Below are 21995 nucleotides of genomic sequence, written 5' to 3' on the forward strand. Positions count from 1 at the left end.
AATATTTTTAAATTAAGGGAAAACAATAAACTGGGAAAACATTTCCACTATATATGGAAGCAAATTATATCCTTAAGATATAAAGAACTCTTACAAATGAGTAAGATAAGGTTCTCATTAGAAAAGAAATGAGTAAATGACATCCACAAGGAATTCCTGATTAAATGTACAAACAGGTAGTGAATACATGAAGTGTTTATCCTCACAAACAATAAAAATAATATGAATTAAAATGATAAAGAGCTTTATGTTCTATCATATTACAAAAATTCTTTGTACAGTACAAGAAAAAAAGGTAGTCTCACATAGCTGATGGAATTTCAGAATGTTACGACTTTCATGCATAACAGTATGCTTTAAAAGATTTGAAAATATTTACAACTACCGCCTTTGTAATTTATTTCTAGAAATGTATGATATTCTTATCAGATACTATGCTAAGATTTATAAACAAGGATATTTGTCATTATTTACAATATGAAAAAAAGTGGAAACACAAATCAGTCCAGGAGATTAGTTTAGTATATTATGGTACCTCCATGATAATAGTATGTCAATTTATAATCTGGTTTAGGGAAATATTTTTTTAATCCGATAAGTTCTGTTTAGGAGCATATTATAATAAAATATATAAATTATATTTCACCAATTTGAATATAATATATGATTGAGATAAAAGACTGGTTCCTTGTTATTTTCATCTTCATATTTTTCAATATTTTCCAGGTATTTTACAATGAACTATTTTTATATATAAAAGATACATCTTAAAAATTAAGACATTTTAGGGCGCCTGGGTGGCTCAGTGGGTTAAGCCGCTGCCTTCGGCTCAGGTCATGATCTCAGGGTCCTGGGATGGAGTCCTGCATCAGGCTCTCTGCTCAGCAGGAAGCCTGCTTCCTCCTCTCTCTCTGCCTGCCTCTCTGCCTACTTGTGATCTCTCTCTGTCAAATAAATAAATAAAATCTTTAAAAAAAAAAAAATTAAGACATTTTAAATTTATCATCAACTGTATTTTTCTAAGTGATCACTTTTGAAATTGTTCAAAGAATAAATTGGGTAATAACTCAACACCTATCTGTTGGTGTTATGAAAAGCTCAGTAGAATAATTAAGTCTAACATGTAGCAGCCTCATTTTAAATGCAGAGAATATATCAACATTTCCCAAGTTCCATTACTTTTGCAGATCATGATATCATACCACATATGAACACCATCTAGTTAGATGGTTTTTAAAATTCACAGATCTTCAAAAGAGCATTTGCCAAGTTTCTAAATGAATTGGCACTTCAACATTTGTTCATATAAACTGTCATTTTTTTTTCTGGTACTGACTGTGACAATACAGAATCTTTTGAATTATCAAATCAGAGAATATTTATCACCCTAGACCATACTTCTTTGTCTTAAATTTTTCTCAGTTCTCTTTAAGTGGTCCTAATGTCAAGGAAGATATTTGGCCAAACAGAAAACATAGTACCAAACCACTTGGAATTAGAATTTAATTTTGTGTAAATTGTCTGCCAAGATATGCTCTACTTTAGTCTACTAAAGTCTACTTTAAGACTTAAGTCTACTTTAAAGACTAAAGTCTACTTTAGTCTACCATGCCCTATTATAGTCTAAAAAGATTTTTAACCTTCAGCTGGAGAATTATTAAATTTCCTTCCAAAATGTGAGATTTGGTGCCCCTAAAAGCCAAAGTAGGTCACAAAGTAACTTCATACTAGTACAGATATTGAGAAGAGTTGAGACATACTGATGTTTAAGAAACCCATTTTACTAGCAATATACACATGCTCTGAATAACTGAATCATTTTTTTTCATATAGAAATTAAAAGCTTTAAATTTAAAGTTAAATTAGAAACTTGGTCACAGTCAAAACACAAAGAAAAGAGGAAGAGACCTAGATGAATATCTAAAAGCCAGGTAAATGTGGGAGAAATACTTCAAATACTGAAATATTCCCCAAACACCAAGAATTCAGAGAATCCAATTAATATTTGTTCTTTTTTAAAAGGTTTTATTTATTTATTTGAGGGAGAAAGAGATAGAGAGAGCATAAGCTGGGGGAGAGGGAGAAGCAGCCCCCTGAGCAGCCAAATGCAGGGCTCTATCCCAGGACCCTGGGATCATGACCTGAGCTGAAGGCAGATACTTAATTTTGAGTATCTTTGAGCCACCCAGGCACCCCTAACAGTTGTTCTAACGATCGCCTCAACAGAGTACATTTTAAACCTCAGTTATAGACATTTTAACAATAGTGTGTCTCACAGCATAGAGCTTAACAGGTAGGTAAGTGTGAGATGCAGGAACCTAAATAGGAGGGTTTGATTAATGCACCAGAGTCACAGTGATAGAATATGACAGTCTGGATTTCACCCAGATTCATCTGACCACAAAGCTCAAGCTTTTAATTAGTGTGCTATATTATTTGCTTTACAAGTTCACTTAGAGTCTCTTGAGGGAGAGTATTGCCATACTCCAGTGAACACAGGACCTAGTATTAAGTAGATATTAAAGAATCTGTTACCTACAATTAAACAACAGTGTGTATATTTTTATAAAACATGAAATTTAGAACTTGGACCCAATGATCTCTTTGTATGATCTTTATTTTTAGTAAACCAGTATTTGTCATTGTCCAATGTTGATGCAACCCTACTTATAATTGATCTGTATATATAATTCTTTAAAGTCTGTAACCATGATATGTAAAGTTCAGACATAGTTGTTTGGATAATGCAATGATTACTGACTTTCTCATAGGAATATTGTTTTATACAGAAATATTAAGGAACAGTTTTTTTATTCACTTTTATAGACTTGTCAAATTGCGGATCTTGGAGTTAAGAGAAAATCATTTGAAAACTCTACCAAAGTAAGTGACTGTGTATTTTGTAAATTTCGAATTGTGACTTTAAGTAGTAGGAAAAAAAGGACTATTTTTATTTTGGCTGTGCTTAGCCATTTTGATTGAGTTAATTTTCTACAGTTTTTTCCTAGATCCTGAAAAGCACAATACACTATAAGATTAATATTAAGTAAGAATATATTGTGCTTTATAAAACTGTGTAATTACAAGTCAATGCAGGCGGAATCCATTTAAGGTTCTTCTCATAGCGGAACATGCACACCAGGAAGTTACCGCATTGAAACTTATGAAACTGACATTTTTATAGCTGAAAACAATCAGCAGTTTCAAAAGGTTCAATCTAATCACTTGCTAATTCTTCAAGTTAATTTATGGACTGTGATAGCTTTCAATTTTTAAATCAAGAATATGAAAAAAACATTTCATAAAAGTGATTAAAATTTTTCTAAAGATCCAAAATGGTTTGTCAGAAATTTTATACATTCTTTCAAACTATTTTTTTTCCTAGTCTATTTAAAATTTGGTTTATATAAAAGCACAGGATATTTTTATGGGAAAAGTAATCCTCCAAATTGTATGCAATGTTTAGTTTAACAAAATACTTTGTTTCATCCTGCCTTGCCTTATTCATGTCTAATAATAGAATTTTGTCTTGTACAGAAAAAAACATTTTTGAAAGTCAAAAATTATTTGAAATGGGGAATTTTTTATCCAAATAAATCAAAAGGACTTGTATATGTTACAATTAAATTATTGAAAGTACTATACTGCTATTATTACCTTCCTACAGTATTGCAGAAGGTTATGTACGGTGATTAATTTTCCAACATATAAACAGGACTTTAAGACCTTTCTACTGCAGGACCAAAACTCAGTTTTTTTAATCCTTTCCCTAAGCTAACTAGACTGAATTTCACTGATTTTTTAACCAAAATATCAATACAAACCTTAAAATACATTCATATATGATATTATATATGAAAACTCTGTCAATGCAATATTAAAGTTTTAATAATGATGTGATTTCATTTTAAAAATATAGAGATAAAACATCTATTAATTCCCCCATAAGTGGAAGACAAAGAGAGAACATGAAAAGGAAGAGATGTTTCCAAACCTGGACACCCTGCAATTTTGAGTAGCTTTTCTCTAAGCCAAAGCATTATACAATATAGGTCTAATGGAGGGCACCTCTCCCAGGTTGGGGGTAACAATGATGGGAAAATGGTTGAGACTGTTACTTGTTTGGCAGTAATCTGCAAATGCAGCTAGTTGCTAACATTGCCATCCGTAATGCTTTAAATGTCTACATTTGAAATAGAATGGATATATGGCTAAGTAGAAACCAAATCGCAGACAGTAAAAGAACAGTTGTCCCCTTCATCTAAATGTATACGTTTAGATCAAGGAGAAAATATGAGTATGTGGAGGAAAATCCTTTCCCGTCTGCTTTCAAATAATAGTTTTGATGTAAGTATAAAATAAATCTGACACAGATTGTCAGGTTTTTAAATATATATGTATTTCTAAATGGAAATTTTAAATACAAATTAAAATCTGACCATATATTGATAATAAGCACTTAATATGAGGTAGTTGTGTTAACAGTTCATAGTAAGGAGTAATGATGCTCATAGCTGGTGCAAGGGCATTCTGTAGGATTTTAAATTGTGGCACACAGAATAAAAATACTAGACTATTAACTATTGTATTTATAGTTAATATAATAATATAATTAATATCATATACAGTTATATAATATATGGTTATATATTATATATAATATATAGCTATTTACTATAATACATATATAGTTAATATAATATAATGATTATATTAACTATGTCTGGCATTAAAAAACATTGTAGAGATGTGTAGAAATGGCACTGGGTCTCATTGGCAAACCGTTATGCATGCATAAGTTGTATAGTTATTTTAGTTTTGCATTTAAAAAAAATCATTTTCAAAGTTATTTCTGATCTAGTGTGCTATTTTTTAACATATCAACAATAATCTAAATAACCAAGGCCATGAATAAAATACAGAGAATATATTTTAGCTTTGCTGTCTATATGATGAGAATTGCATAAAGTTTTGTCTTGAATAAAAATAAACGTTTCAACATATTAAATATAACACCTTCTAATCACCAATCTAAACCTGTAACTAAGAGAAATGTGAGAGCTTCCTACTATCCTTTATTTTTTTTACTTCCAAAGAAAATAAAGGAAAAATGTCGTTTTAGGAACAACAATTTTAGTTTTGTAATGATTTCTCCAACAAGAGATAGCTCTTGCTTTCCTTAGAGATATAAACAAGATGCTCAGTTTTTATATTGCATCCTCAGTGATTTTCTCTTATTTTCATTTTGTCTTAAAACTCAATCTGTGCAAAATGTGAAAATGTGTAAGAATTATAATATAACCTACATTAAAATGTGTATCCTTTAAATAAACTAATATTTTGACATAACAACATATTTTGATATATGCAGATTCTAGAGACAAATTCTTTTTGTTATTACTACAAGTTACTATTATAAACTGTTTCTTTATGATCATTCTTCTAGGTATATGAATGAGTGAGAAAATTAAATTTCTCAGATACACATTTGCCTAAAAATCCCTGAAACAGTAGGTCTTGCTTATGTGTAATAATTGAGGATATTGAACATCTGAAAAAAACAAATAAGCAAAAAGTAAACTTCTAGATTTCACAGTATAATTGTCCTCATAGCAGAATTATATCCTAAATTACATTTTTTGAGGGGAAGCAAAAAAAATGAGTTTTTCCCATTTGGGAGTTTTTACACAACCTATTTGTCTATCTAGAAGTCTCTCACCAAAAATTTTTGCATGGCTCGACTTTACTTATGATTTATATCTTTCTTCAGATCTTACCTCTTCAGAGTACATCACATAAGTTTGTCCCTTCTTAGCCTTTATGCCATTCCACTATTCCTTTTGATTTTGTTCATATTATTTATGGTTCTCTAAATTGTTTTGACTCTTTGTTTACTTGGAGGTGATCTCCTCAGGAGAACACAAGTTCTGTTATGAAGACTTTTTTTTCTCTGTTTGGCTACTGCTGGGTTTCCAGTGCCTAAAACAGTATCTGGTAAATAGTTAATAATAAATAAATAAGAATGCCAATATATTGATTCACAATTAGAAATATCTGTTATATGACCTGGACATTTTGTGTCACTTGATTACTTTTCTCCGTTGAAAATTATAAGAAATATCTAATATTTTAATCAGATGAGTCTATCAATAGCTGATAGCTGAGCTTAGGTCTTTAAACCTACACGTAACAAACAGTCACGCATACACACGCACACACATGCTCCCTCTGGTGGGTTTTTTTTTTTTTAAGATTTTATTTATTTATTTGACAGAGAGAAATCACAAGTAGATGGAGAGGCAGGCAGAGAGAGAGAGAGGGAAGCAGGCTCCCTGCTGAGCAGAGAGCCCGATGTGGGACTCGATCCCAGGACCCTGAGATCATGACCTGAGCCACCCAGGCGCCCCACCCCCCTCTGGTGGTTTTAAGTTACACATAATAGCTAAGGCACATCAAGGGAGGAAAATAATTTCAAATTAAGGAAATTAATATTTATAACAACTAAAGAAACTCCAAAAGTAGTGTAACATTTCTTTGCCTTTGCTATTAAAATGTTATACATTTAGTCAAGAAACATAATATTCATAAGATAAAAATGAGAGGAGAAAACAGTATATTTAAATGAAATTCAGGAGGTGCCTGGTTAGCTCCGACAGTTAGACATCCAAGTCTCGGTTTTGGCTCAGGTCATGATCTCAGGGTGTGAGATTGAGTCCTGCATGGGATTCTATCTCAGCACAGAATCTGCTAGAGAGTCTCTCTCTCTCCGTCTCCTTCTACCCCTCCCTACCATGCAATCTCCCTCTCTATATATATAAATAAATAAATCTTAAAAAAAAAAAAGGAAATGAAATTTAGGAATTATTTAGGAAGTAATCTAACAGCATATAAATAGTGATAATGGTAAGTTTTATTTTTAAATAAAAATGCCCCATGTCTGTGAGAATGCCTTAAGGACCCACATACAACATACATATAACTATTCATAAATGGCATTGAAATATATACCTTATCTGAAATTCTCTAAGACAGAAGATCCCTTGAGTTATAAATCTAAATTAAAACCAGAGCTACATTAAAGCATTATTAAATGAGAGACATTAGATTAGGAAAGTCAAGAAAAGACTAAGGGGTTATTTCATACTGAAGAGACATTATAACTAAAGGCAGTAATTCTGAATTGTTTCTTTTTCTATTAAAAATTATTGGGACAATCAGTCCACTTGCATGGAATTCAAGGATTAGATGGTAGCCAAGTAGCAATGCAAATTTCCTAATTTGGATAGTTGTGGTTTGATTTGGTTGGAGAATATTATTGTCTGTAGGAAACAAACACTGAAATATTTGGAAATGATAGGGTACCAGGATTGCAATTTATTCTCAAGTAGTTCAGAAAAATTTTTGGTATGATACTTTGGAACTTGAAATTTTATGATTGTTTTAACATAAAACTTTATTTTAAAAAGCTGTTTTAAGATAAAAAAAACCTTTTCAAATAAAAAGAAACACTATTGCCTTGGAGAAAATGATCAGCGTCATTCTTGAACTACATGTATATATTGAGGACAAGGGGAGAGTTTTATTTATGTACTAAAATGACTCTATTAAAAATGAACATTTTAGGGATAAAGCTTCTCCATATATGGTATTTTCCAACCTGAATGGTAATAAATACTCTATAATTATCAGTCAAATTTGTATTCATTTGCAAATACATGTTTTCAGTTGTCATGTATGTTCATTTTTCTTTTTAAGTAAGATTACAGGCAGATTAGAAAAATATAATGTACTTGTCACATTTTCTCTTTTAAAAGGTCTCTTCCTTTGTTATCTATTTTACTGACAGTTATCACTGTCAGAATAATGAAGAAAAAGTCATAAAATAATATGCTTTCTGACTGGACAGGTGTGACTAAATCATTTTCTATTCTCATTTCAGTATGCTTTTAATAAATTATCTCAATTGGCATTACTGTACAACTTGTTTCAATGAAATACATCAATAGGTTCCTTAGCGCTATTATAACAAAAAATTCCATTGTCAGGCACAGCTTACAGAATAGCTTTTTGATGTTTTATTAACTCTGTTTTTGTGACTATAATACATAACTGAATAAAATGTATTTTTATCATTATATTACCTTATGCTATTAGGAATGTGTATCAATTTATAAGGCATGCTGTTTTGTTAAACACATGGTACCATCCCATTCCAGGTGATCTTTATCAAAAGTGACATAATGACAAGCTAACAAACCAAGGGTAACCATATTAGTGACCTCTGGCTTTAGAGAGTTGCATTTAGAACAAGGTGTTTTCTTTATTCTTCTCCCCTGTTCTTGTATTTTAAAATAAAATGAAATGAGTAATAATTATGACATTCTATACTTAGAAGCATTCTATAAATTATGACACATTATAGCAATGCAATTATAAGAGTCCCTTCTAAAATATCAAGCACACTTTCCAAGATTTACCAAAGGAAAGGCTGTGAGCTCTCTGTCTTCTGAACTAAACTGTACTTCTGTTTAGCCTTATACTCTTGATGTAAATTTAAGATTTAGAATATTATGGTTAGCTAAGGTTATGTCAAGTCTAGTCAAGAGCTAGGGAGAGGGCACAAAGGGCAAATAAAACCATGGAACCAAATCATTTTTTGTGTTTCAGAGTATTTCAATTAACAGCCATTCTAATCCTTAATGAGTAACTTTACCAAAAGATGAAAACTACCTGGTATAATAGTGACGTTGAAAGTGGTATGGCTTCAGTTTCATAAGAGCTTGAGGCTTAGTCTCTCACAGAATAATTAGCCTATATGTGGTTCTATTTCACCCAAGAAAAGCCATATGTACTGTAATAGGTATATATGTTATAGTCAGACAAACCTGGGTTTCTGTTCAAGCCCTTGCTGCTTGTTGTTTATGGATTATCTAACTCCTAAGAACTTAAGTGTCATCATTTTTAAAGAATGCTCAGTGGTCATTACCTCCATTAAACTGGAAAATATGTTTTGGGTAAACAGTTGATGAAATGAATCTTGTGATCATTTAAAACTAGAGACATATTTAAACAAAAGTAGCTATATCATGGCACTTAGAAAAGTTGAGTGTATTTAAAAAATACATAAAATATATACTTTTTATTTTGTGTCATAACAATCTCTTTATTAGAAAGGGAATAGTGCTTTTTTAAATTTACTTTAAAACAAATTCTTAAAAATTACATGTGATGCTAATATGTCTTTCTTATTTTTTAAGCAGTACAATAATGGAACTCATATAAATGATTTAATAAAGTATATAAATATATAAAAATATATATAAATATATAAGTAAATAAAGTATATATACTTTAATAAAGTATATAAAAACTTTAAATATTTAGTTATTAATTCTTAAAGACTTTTTTTCTTTTTAAGATTTCTAAAATTTTAAAAGTGGGTAAATTGAACTCAAATGGTAAAAGACACAAGAAAAAAATTAACAAAACTCTCAAAAAGCACCATGAGGAACAAATCCACTATTTATGACTTCCTGTACTTATAAATCCATATTTATAAATTCAAGCCATTTAATATGGATGATTGCTTCTTGCTTTATGGATAAATGTAGAAAGATATGTTCTGAACATCATAGGCCAAGTATTGATCTTGGTTTCAGAATCTTGGGCCAAAAAAATACACAAAGACACAAAAGACCTAGCTAAAAGATCTATCCTTATGGTCTCAGATATTACCTCTGTGGTGGTGAATTGTAAATATTTACATGAATTCCAACTCCACATTCTAATAGCCAGTTCTGAAATGGAATTTTCACCAATATCAAAACCAAAATTAACTTTATCTCGCTCTTCCACGCATCACTTGATAGCAAAGCCAAACCAAACCAACCAAAACAAAACAGAAATCCCAGCTTTTTAATTAGATGCTGCCTAATAACAATATCATCCACCTGATTACAGAGATTAGAAAATTCAGTCCTTTTTTTCCTGTCTTACTGTCCCCAGATCCACTGGCCATCAACTTATTTCACACGCAAGAACTCTTTCCTTCATTCTGTCACTGCCTAACTTGAGGTCCTTAGTATTACTTGACTTAGCCTCCAATAACTCCTTCTTCCTCTTATCTCCCCCACTGGAATTCATCTCCTGTTGTTAGTGCTTCCTTACTAAAACACACCATGATACATGTCAGTTTAAAAGCTCACATGATTGCTCACAGATTACAGAAGACAAATATGTCAAGACCTTTCTTGGTTTGGAGTCAACATTTCTAATGTCGTTAACTCTCAACATTACCATCCCACAGGATCTCTCTGCTACATCCAGTAGACAATGCACCTTTGTATTTCCAAGCATTTCTCGGAATCTTCCCCTTTTCTGTCTGAAAAATTCCAAATCAAATCATCCCTAATTTTCCCATTACTTTCACTGTGAAATTAGCCATAGATTCTGCATTTCTGCTTAGAAAATCTGCTAGAGATTTTCCAAGGCAAAGTTTTCACAGAAATTTTGATCTGATTATAGTTTGACTCAAAAACCTTATAATAAGCTTCAATTCTGGGGCACCTGGGTGGTTCAGTGGGTGAAGCCTCTGCCTTTGGCTCAGGTCATGATCACAGGGTACTGGGATTAAGATGCACATCGCACATTGGGCTGTCTGCTCAGCGGGGAGCCTGCTTCTCCCTCTCTCTCTGCCTGCCTTCTTGGGATATCTCTCCCTCTGTCAAATAAATAAATAAAATGTTAAAAAAACAAAAAACAAAAAACAAGCTTCAATTCCATAGCCCAGCTATCAAGTAAGCAATGCTAAGCAATATGCTTTTCTTTCCCAATTACAAATTTTGTAATGACATACAGTCTCAGCAACAAGGGACATTCAAATTGTGCCAGTGAATTGATCTTCGCTATGGCCCTTTTACAGTATTCTAGTAAGTGCAGAACAAAACTGAACTTTGGGAGATAGCTTTTACTCCAGCCTTTAAGATTTCCTTGTCACCCGCGTTTTGATTTTTACATCTAAAGTGGATCCTTGATGAGTAAATAACAAACCATAGTTGGCTCGATAAGACCAATAAGACAGATGAAATGTATCTAGCTCTTTATAGATTTTTTTGCTTTCTTTATGTTTCCACTCTCCTACTCAAGTCAGGGTTAATTCAGGTCTTTCAGTATGCAAAATAGATCCTTAAAAAGCTTGATTTTCTGCTGAACAGACACAAGAGAAATATTTCTGAGTTACTGTCTTCTACAGTTTCTATGACATTTAAGTTCAGTGCCTGAGCAATATTAAAAATAAAAATTCACATAAGATATTAACTTCATGACATTAACTCCCTTGAATGTATGTTTTATATTTTTTTTAGTAATATAAGATTTTAGTTGTCCTTTTATGGCTTTTAATAATTATTATTTCTTCTTTTCCAAACTTAGTATTCCATTGTATTTAGTTTTATATTACTTATCCTCAAAAAGATCCCAAAACTTTATCTAACAGAAATGTACTTATATTCATTTTTTCTTTATATTTAAACTTTATTCAATATGTTAAAAAGACTTGCGTTAACACTTACCACATAATTAATAAACTTAAATGGTATAAAATAAATGCCCTATAATTTTATAAGGAAGATTAGAAATAAAATAAATCAGGTTAAAATGATAAGACTCTTACTTACCGAGCATTAGTATTCAGATTTATGTTTGTTCTAAAAAAAATAGGATAGAAAATATTATGCTACATGAGTTAAAAGGTAAGAATAATACATTTGGGGAGCATCTAGTTGGCTGAGTTGGCTGAGGTCTGACTCTTGGTTTCTGATCAGTTCAAGATCTCATGGGTCCTGAGATCAAGCATTGCATGGAGCTTTGAGTTTAATGGAGAGTCTGCTTGAGAGTTCTCCCTCTGTCCCTCTCCCACTCATGTGTGTGTACTTTCTCTTTAAAATAAATTTTTGGGGGCACCTGGGTGGCTCAGTGGGTTAAAGCCTCTGCCTTCAGCTCCGGTCATGATCCCAGGGTGCTGGGATTGAGCCCCACATGGGGCTCTCTGCTCAGCCGGAAGCCTGCTTCCCTTCTTCTCTCTCTGCTTGCCTCTCTGCCTACTTGTGATCTCTGTCGGTTGAATAAATAAATAAAAATCTTTTTAAATTAAATAAATAAATTTTTAAAAAAGAATACATTTTCCACTAAGAAATGTTCAGTAGCAATTTAGATAAATGAATGAATTTATGTGTTTTAATTATGTTAAAATGCTATGAAGAGTATTGATTCTTCTGTTTACAATGAAACAATTCTAAATTAAACAAATTTCTAAAAGGGAAAACTTTGATTGAATATATCATGAAATTTTCAGAAGCAAAAGAAAAGGCATTTCTTATCCTAAATAGAATCATAAAAATGATCTCTTTAATTATTATATCCAACTAAGTGGATATGCATTTTAAAATATATACTTTATTTTTATGAAAGAAAGATCTCATACCTGAAGGCTCTATTTAGAGGAAAACATAAAATTTAAAACCTTTGGCTTTCTGTTACTTGCACAGTAACATGCAAACCACTCAATATAGCATTCAAGACCCTTTGCAGTCTGACCCCTACCTTCCCTCCAAACACTCCCTGCTTAAGTCTCTAAATAAGACTTTCAGATTTGTGCTTCTCCACATTTACTGGTATGTTCTCACTTTATATAATGAACAAGTCAGTTTAAAAATAATCTTAATTAAATACGCATGTATCTAATATGTGCCAGACATTATTGTAGGTGCTAGAGGATATGACAATGAGTAATAGAGAAAATGAACAATAGATTCTCTATTCTTCAATACTTTCAAGTCTGATGGAGGGAGACAATCAACACAAGTAAGAAATAAGATAAGTAACTGCTTTAAAGAAAATGGGATGTTTTTATAGAAAGTGTTTCCGTTTAGGGGATTTATATTTAATTGGTGGATTGTTGCTTTTGGGTTTTTGTTTTATTTGTTTATTGGTTAGGCTGGTGGGGAAAGACCTTTGTAAAACAAGGTGGCATTTTGTACTTAAATTTGAATAACGAAAATGATTCAAAGTTCTAGAAGAAAAGTAAAAACAAACCAAACCAGCAGGCATAAAAGCACTTGTGATGGGAGTAAACCCAATGTATCTTGAGTATAAAAAAGCCAGTGTAGCTGGAACATAGTGAGCACGGAGTGAAGGAGTATGAGATGAGATTAGAGTCAGGTGGAGCAAAATTATAAAGTGCCTTATGAGTCATGTTTGAAAATTAGGATTATAGAGGCACCTGGGTGGCTCAGTGGGTTAAAGCCTCTGCCTTTGGCTCGGGTCATGATCCCAGGGTCCTGGGATAGAGTCCCACAACAGGCTCTCTGCTCAGCGGGGAGCCTGCCCACCCCCACCCCCACCCCTGGCCTGCCTCTCTGCTTACTTGCGAACTCTGTCTGTCAAATAAATAAATAAAATCTTTAAAAAAATTAGGATTATATTCTAATTGAAATAGAAAGCCATTTGAGGATTTGAGCAAGAGAGACATGTGACTGAAGCTTTACAAAAATCACAATTTACAAAGTATGGCAGTTCTTCAGAGAAGGGGTTTTAGGTGGACAAAATGAAAGAAGGACACCAATTAAGAAATGATTGCAATAGGAAAGATAAAAAATAATGATGGCTTTGTCTAGAATTATATCTGTAAAAATGGTGAATGGTCAAATTTGTTGGAGAAAAGAGCCTTACTTATGGAAAGAATTTGTGGTCAGAGCAAAAAATAGGAATGAAGAAAAATTCCAAAAGATTGGGTTTGACTAACAGGATGGATAGTGGCAAAATTTTCTCATACAGAGAAAATTCAAAGAGGAGCAGATAAAGGGAATCAGAAATTGGATATTGGCAGTGGGACATTTGAGATGTCTATTAGACAATCAAGTGTAGGCAGTTGGGTACATAAATCACATGCTTGGAAAGACAGAGATGCAACTATAAGAGTTTTCATTGCATGAGAATATTTAAAATTCAGACACTGGTTGAAGTAATCAAGGAAGAGAAAAGAGAAATAGAAAAGAAAATCAAGGAAATAGAAAAGAGAGGAGAACACAGAACTGAATCTCGAACACTTTAACTTTTATAGTTTAAGCATGGAAAATGACCCTACCAAAGAACCTCAGAGTGAACAACCAGAGTTTAGAAGGAAATCAAATGCGAGAAGTACGCAGATGTCTAAAAGAGGAAGAGAGGAGTCAATTGTATCACCACTTAGAGGTCAAGTAAAATTGGAATAGAAAACTAAGCATTGGCATTAGCGAGATATAGATCATAGATAAGAGCTATTTCAGTAATGCATTATGTGAAGCCTCATTGGAGTGGTTTAGGAAAGAATAGGGATTAACAAAAGGAGATGACAATTACAGACAATTCCTTCAAGGAGTTTAGTTGCAGAATGGAACAGTAAAAAGCCAGCAGTAACTGGATTGAGATATGGTGTCATGGAAAGGATTTTTAAGATGGGTAATGTCAAAGCATATTTGCAAATATGTAGTAAAAAGAGAGTAAAAAGTAAAAAGAATAAAAGTAAAAAAGAGTAAAAAGAGAGAAAACAAAGGTGCAGGAGAGAAGAGAAACAATTATAAGACCAAATGCTTGAGGAGATGAGGGAATGGGATGGAGAGCACAAGTGACTGATGGAGCTACAAAAGCAAAAATCCTTCTATTGTGGAAACATAAAGGTCCTAAAGAAAATGGATATAAACAGAGATTGCTGGCTTGGGAAAAGAAAAACAAGAACATTCTCAATTAACTGCTTTGATTTTTTCTATGAAATATGAAGAAAAGCTATCCCCTAAGAGTGAATAGGAAATGTTGAAGATTTGAGGGGATGCGAGAAAGTGTGAAAGGGTAGTTGGCTTATAGAATGGGAAAGCAAATATACAAGGGTGATGTCATAGAATCATCTGGCGGTGTTGACTGTCCATTTGAAATTTAAAGTTATATATTTGAAGGAAATCCATTCAGCAAGGTTGAGCAGTCTTCTTCAGAAAGTCAGTTACTTTACTGCAGGCACAGCAGGAAACATCTGACTGGGTTTTGCCAGGTACTCCCAGTGGAGGAGGAGAGAAGCAAGGGGATTTACGGCTAATGATAGGAGAGTGTCGAGGATCAGGGACTATAGAATCTCAGAGAAAGAATAGAGGTGAGCGAGGATGTGAAACAGAAGGGAATGTTTATCTGTTCTTCTCTTTTTTCAAATACAATCAAAATTAATCTTTAAAATACAATCCTAGGGGCACCTGTGTGGCTTAGTCATTAATGTGTGCCTTAGGCACTGGTCGTGATCCCAGGGTCCTGGGATTGAGCCCCGCATCCAGCTCCCTGCTCCGTAGGAAACTGCTTCTTCCTCTCCCACTTCCTCTGCTGTGTTCCCTCTCTTGCTGTGTCTCTCTGTCAAAGAAATCAATAAAATCTTTTAAAAAATAATAAAATAAAGTCCTATTCCACTTTTTCTAGCAAGTATCTTTGAACACTTAAAGCACAAGTCGTTTTTCCTTACTCTTCGCTACCATAGCATTGTGTGCATTCCTCTGTAATAGCCTTTATCACATTATATTGCACTTGTCTAAGAAAGGAGTGCTTCAGTGCCTAGAATGGTGCCAGGCACTTGGTGGGCACCTGGCGAATACCTGATTGGCTATAAGGACCAGAAATGAATAGAAACTTAATGTCTGCAGTGTTTTTTTATTAAGTAATCTGCACATTGCGGCTGGCTCTTGATTATTGAAAACAACTCACACATAATGCACACTATTTTTCTTTTTCTCATTTTGCTTGTGTACCCTTTCATCATTCCACCCATCCTTAGCCTTGAAAAAGAGTGTGTTACAGATGTCAAATTGGTATTGCTATTTTTTTGTTCCTTTAAAAAATGATGGCAATTTAAAGACATGGCTTAAACTGACACTATTAGTTATATAAGGAGTTTATTTTCTTGTGTTAGTGTAATACGTTATTTATTTCTACTGAAAAAATAAATATCAACTCTGGGGGGCACCTGGGAGGCTCAGTCCATGAAGGGACTGCCATCAGCTCAGGTCATGATCCCAGAGGCCCAGGATTCAGTCCCACATCAGGTTCCCCACTCAGCAGAGTCTGCTGCTCCCTCTGACCCTCCTCTTCTTATGCTTTTTCTCTCTCTCACTCTCTCTCCCAAATAAATAAACTTTTTTAAAAAAAGGAATAAAAAGAAATATCAACTCTGAGTATGTTCTTTGATTGTATTTCCTTATAAGAAAATTTATCATAATACTTTTTTATGGAATGAATTTTCATAGCATTATGTAAAATGAAAATGTATTCTAAAGAAAGAAATAATGAAGGCACAGTGTATTGTGAGGCAATATGGCCTCTTCTAAATTGCCAAATGTTATTGCCAGGGAAGCAAACCATTTAAAACATTTCGTATCTGAATATTTAAATGCAATTATAATTGGTGATAGACACATTTCACCAAAGTTTCAGTGGCCTACTAAATGCAGTGTTTATAAAAATCTTTAAATCATGCATGATACCCAAATGCAACTACTGCACATCCCCTTGAAGAGAGCTGATATCACGAAAAATAAAAACAAAACAAAAACCACTAATAGATGAAGCACAGTGTGTTCCATTGCTGTGTTGAAGGAACCATTATTTGGTGGTTCGTGATCTATCTGAAATTGTAAAACAAGCCATGTTTTTATGGAATTGTCTTCTACTTGAATTATTAAGAAGTTACCGCCTATGTTCTTCTCTAGGATTCTGATGGATTCCTGCCTCACATTGAGGTCTTTTATCCATTTCGAGTTTATCTTTGTGTATGATGTAAGAGAATGGTCAAGTTTCATTCTTCTACACATAGCTGTCCAATTTTCCCAGCACTATTTATTGAAGAGACTGTCTTTTTTACACTATATATATTTTTTTCCTGCTTTGTTGAAGATTATTTGACCATAGAATTGAGGGTCCATATCTGGCTCTCTACTCTGTTCCACTGGTCTATGTGTCTGTTTTTGTGTCAGTAGCATGCTGTCTTGGTGATCACAACTTTGGAGTAAAGCTTGAAATCAGGCAACATGATGCCCCCAGTTTTGTTTTTCTTTTTAAACATTTCCTTATCAATTCGGGGTCTCTTCTGATTCCATACTAATTTTAGGATTGTTTGCTCCAGCTCTTTGAAAAATGCCAGTGGAATTTTGATCAGAATGGCATTGAAAGTGTAGATTACTCTAGGCAGTATAGACATTTTAACAATGTTTATTCTTCTGATCCATGAGCATAGAACTACCAACTATTTTTTTTATATATAATTCCTAATAGAAAATTTTTCATTTAAAATAAGTATTTGAATTGTCATAAGAAGTACGCTGAAAGAGTCTAATCTAAGATGAAGGGTGAACTAAAACTTGGCAAACTGGGACAAAGTAGATAAGAAATATAAACTCAATTGATTTGAGCAATGGATAGCTATTACCATTTACAGTAACAATGAAAAACCTAGAATTCTTTCTTCAGTTGTAATTCAGTAATTTACATATTATTTTGTATATTCTTTATTAAATATAATGATTAACATTCCATATTGGTTTATAAATCAAGTTTACTTCTTTATAAAACCTAGCAGGCATTCCATTTAACTTTCCTTAGAAAGATGATATAAAATCCCAATAAATAAATTGATTATGTTTGCTATCCCTATTCCACCCGCAAAATAAATTTTTAAATGAGTAAATCAACATAGTTTTGTTTTAACTCTAGCCTGTTTATAAGTTGAGACTTTGGATATAATTGTAACAAGGATAATAAACTCTCCTAAGTTTCTTCCATTGGTTTGTTTCTTTTTTCCATCTGTATTTTAAGATAGAAATACATACTGACTTTTTAATCTGTAATTACCAGACAAGGAAGATGAAATAAAAATATGAATTTTTTCATATATCATAAACTATTTTTTAACCATCTTTTTTGGGATGACCCGGTACAGTGGGAATCCAGAAATCCTTGGTAAATTCACAGAGAATAAAGTTATTTCTTCGTAAGTATGCATTAAAAAATAATTAATGCAGTGCCTCTGGGTGGCTCAGTTGGTTAAGCATCAGCTTTTGGCTCAGGTCATGATCCTGGGGTCCTCGGATCAAGCCCATATCAGGCTCCCTGCTCATTGGGGAATCTGCTTTTTCCTCTCCCTCTGCCCCTCCTCCCCACTCAGGCTTTTTCTCTATAATAAAAATAAAATATTTTTAAAAAAATTACTGTTTCAAAAAACAAGTAGCTTTAGATGAGCTATTACAACAGTTTTAATGGTAAAACCAAAAATCAATTAAAATCAAATGTGAATTTTCAAAATATACTCATTTTTTTAAAAACCAGAAGTTCTCTTGATGATTTTTTTTTTCAAGTTTACAAAATCAAATCTGGGTTCTTTTTCCTTAACTCACTCTCAGGAACAGGAAAAACACCGTGGCCAAGTGGAGGAGACTTGGACTTCAAAGTGGGCAAACATGAATTCAAATCTCTTTCATTACTTAGTATGTGTGTGTGTCCATTAGAACGAATATGTATCATGTACTTAGGCATTATAGATAATGTAATATGTATACTATAACCAATAGTGTTTGCACATAGTTGATGCACACTAAATGTAAGTGCTTCTTAGGCTTCAGAAGGAAGGAACAGAAATGAAGCCAAGAGAAACTTCCCACAGGGAATCAAATATCACAGTATTCTTTGCTCAAGATAAAAAGAAATTCAGAGCGAAGGGAGCCATACCCACCTAAGCTACACCAGTATTACCATGCCGGATCATTCCTGGTGTTCTCTTTTTTCTTTTCCCTTTCATCCTCTGACAGGGCTTCTGGATTCTAAGTTTATCTATTCAGCTCCTGCTTGGTCTGTTGTACGTCCCAGTGGTAGCCACATAGCAGGAGCCGGGTAATGACTGCTCAGGAAGCCAAAGCACTGATAATAAAATCACCCCCTCTGGCCTACTGACCTCAAGTCATAAGGTATTTCTGCTAAATTGCTATGGCACAAGTGTCCATTTTGCATTTCCTGAGTTATCTGACCTCTTGTTCTTTGGGAACTCTTCTCTGAATCTTTATATTTATTGTAGTAATCTCTTCAGTAAGGTTCACTTCCTGGTACGTAGTTGAACAACTGATCAGTAATTGTTAAATAAACGAGGAAACAAATGTCATTTGTTTTCACAGAACACATATTTTAACCTGGAACCAGAAGCCCTAGTGATACACCTACAACATAATACAACCAGAGAGTATTTGTCAGTGTTCCCCTATACTCCACACTCCAAATCAGACAGCATGTGTCTCACAGTCTCATACTGACACCTGCAAACTCACCCAGACCAAAAAGTAATCAACCAACTCCTTGAGTAGATCTATGCGTCAATAATGTGACTGAAGAAAGATGTGTTTATTTGTAGAAATAATGTTTGAAAATTTTCAAATTATTGTTTTTGGTTCACTTGGTGGATAATGAAGATCTGTGGACTTACATACTGCTAATACTGATACATGTTGTGATACTTTTTTTTTAAGATTTTATTTGTTTATTTGACAGAGAGAGATCACAAGTAGGCAGGCAGGCAGAGAGGGTGGGGGGGGAGGAAGAGGCTCCCTGCTGAGCAGAGAGCCCCATGTGGGACTGGATCCCAGGACCCTGAGATCATGACCCGAGCCGAAGGCAGAGGCTTAACCCACTGAGCCACCCAGGCACCTCCTGTTGTGATACTTTTAAGGTTAAATATTCAGCTCTCTTTGTGTTTTCTGTGCTTAAGTGATAGTAAATATAATAGCATGTTTTATGTCAGGTTTAAGATCTATCATGTTTTCAAACTTTTTTTGTCTTAAAAATACAATGTAACTACTTGAAAATGAAATCATTACTTGAAATAAAATCATGAAAATCATATAGAAATAAATTCTAAACCTTCATTTAGAATTATATCTGGCTAATTTAAAAACGTTGTTCTTAGAATGCTGTGGCACATGAAAACCCCATCAACATTTCACAAACATGCCAAATGATTAACATATAAATGTTATTTTTGCCTTGATCAAATGTTCTTGTAATTATGGCAGTGAATGTCAGGCAGAATATTGTCCTGACTGGGGACTCTGACAGTGGGTGGAATGGGGTATAAGTTCTGTCAATAAGAGGATAGATAGAGTCAGTCAAGCCAGTACCAAAAGAAGATGGTATGCCTGCTGAAACAAGTGATAATTTTTCTTCTGAATATATTCTAATTCAAGTAAAAGCAATAAAGTCTTATTCAAAGAGGGAATAATGCATAAGGATGAATAAGGAAAAATATTATGGATGCTTTCATAAACATAGTGTGATATTGTTACACTCTTATAGTTATTGCTTTGAATTATTCCTGACTTGTTTAATGTTTCCATGAATCTTTTAATATGCTCAAAGCATGCCACCATAGCTTATAGTGTGAGAAAACCTATAAAGAATACAGAAAAAACACAAACTTCTGCATAATATAATCCATTTAAATTTATGAAAATTTAAGAAATGGTTCTGTATGTTTGACTTCAGAATCCAATTCTTAAAAAAAAGAATCCAATTCTTTCCTACTGCAACTATTGCTTGGTGAGTCTTCCTATTATGCAATTTCAATAAACGATCACTGGTAGTAAGGAAAACATTTAGCAAAGATCCCTTTTCCTGATTGTGTGACACAGAAAGAATAGTTATTAAAATGATAATCCTGCTCCATTATAGCTTTGAAGATAACTTACTATTATTTTTTTATAGGGAGACTACAATTTTTTTAGTGTACCCACAAAACTCAGTTTAGTTGAATTTCTATGTTGACATCCAACAAAGGACCCCTTAACACAGAAATGAGAAAGGTTAAACTTGGATTGTATCTTTATTCCAATCAAGTGCACAATAGAAAATGGCACTAACAATCAAGGGCAAACTTTATAAAGATCTGGAAAGGATGAAGTTTAAGGAAGTGGTTTTTGCAACTATAAAGTGACTTTAAACCCTAGGGAACTGATCAGGAAATAAATGTCACTATTCACAAGAAAAATAAGCTCCACTGTCCCCCCTCCCCAAAAAGATTTGCTGGGTCAACCCAAACCCAAATCCACTGCTTCATGTACAACCCATAATATTGCATGTTTCTGCACAGAGTGTCTCAGTTTGTAACGTCTATGTATATGAGAATTACATTAGTAAATGTATCAGAATTGATTTTTGATCATTTCCAACAATTAGATGCAGAGAAATTTAAATACTTTTTAATTTGCAGATAACAAATCCATTGTGATTCTTGCATTATCCAGATTAAAGTTTATCCTTTAGCTTTTCTAACATATTATACTAATATTACATATCTATATAGTAGATTTACTATATATGTATAAAACTGTCATTATTATATTAATTATAATTCCCAAATCCAATATTCTATTAAATGACAGCTAATCTGAATATTCTGTCTTCTCTTTTCATTTAGTACAAGTTTTTTTTTATAAGTTGAGCCAGGAATTTTTCTTCCTTTTTTTTTTTCTGTGGTGGTATTTAAGGTTAACAAATTCTTATATTAAGTCTCTTTCTTTTGACAAGGTAAATTAATCACTTTTGGAGAAGCATTTCTTAGTTAAATTATAAAAACTTAAATGTTGTCAGTGTTTCTTTAAATGTAATGATTTTGTTAAGAGCTAGCGAAGTTGAGAAAGGAACGAGGGCTCCAAAACAACACAGAAAGATTTTCTAAACTGACAAATATAATGCATTAATTTTGACCCATTTTTAAATCAACAAAAAACTTGCCTAGAGAATTAGATTTCAATAAGATGTGTTAATATTTGAAGAAACTATTAATCTTCTTTTATTAATAAATTAAATTGAGCTAAATGATGTGAGTAAACATTTATACTGAATGTATTTATTTCGTAGTCATAAGCTATTATCAACTTACAAGCTCATTTCTT

General features: G+C 33.0%; 1 protein-coding gene across 3 annotated transcripts in view; it reads left to right on the forward strand.

The window, feature by feature from the left end:
* Positions 1 to 21995, forward strand: part of LRRC7 (leucine rich repeat containing 7) — a 432771-nt gene that overhangs the window by 166910 nt on the left and 243866 nt on the right. For all 3 annotated transcript variants that reach the window (XM_059376850.1, XM_059376851.1, XM_059376852.1), the window contains one exon: positions 2827 to 2883. In XM_059376850.1, the coding sequence (XP_059232833.1) occupies positions 2827 to 2883 (57 nt within the window). The remainder of the gene's footprint in view (positions 1 to 2826; positions 2884 to 21995) is intronic.

The sequence above is a fragment of the Mustela nigripes genome, chromosome 14 (genome assembly GCF_022355385.1).
Source record: "Mustela nigripes isolate SB6536 chromosome 14, MUSNIG.SB6536, whole genome shotgun sequence".
Classification (NCBI taxonomy): domain Eukaryota; kingdom Metazoa; phylum Chordata; class Mammalia; order Carnivora; family Mustelidae; genus Mustela; species Mustela nigripes.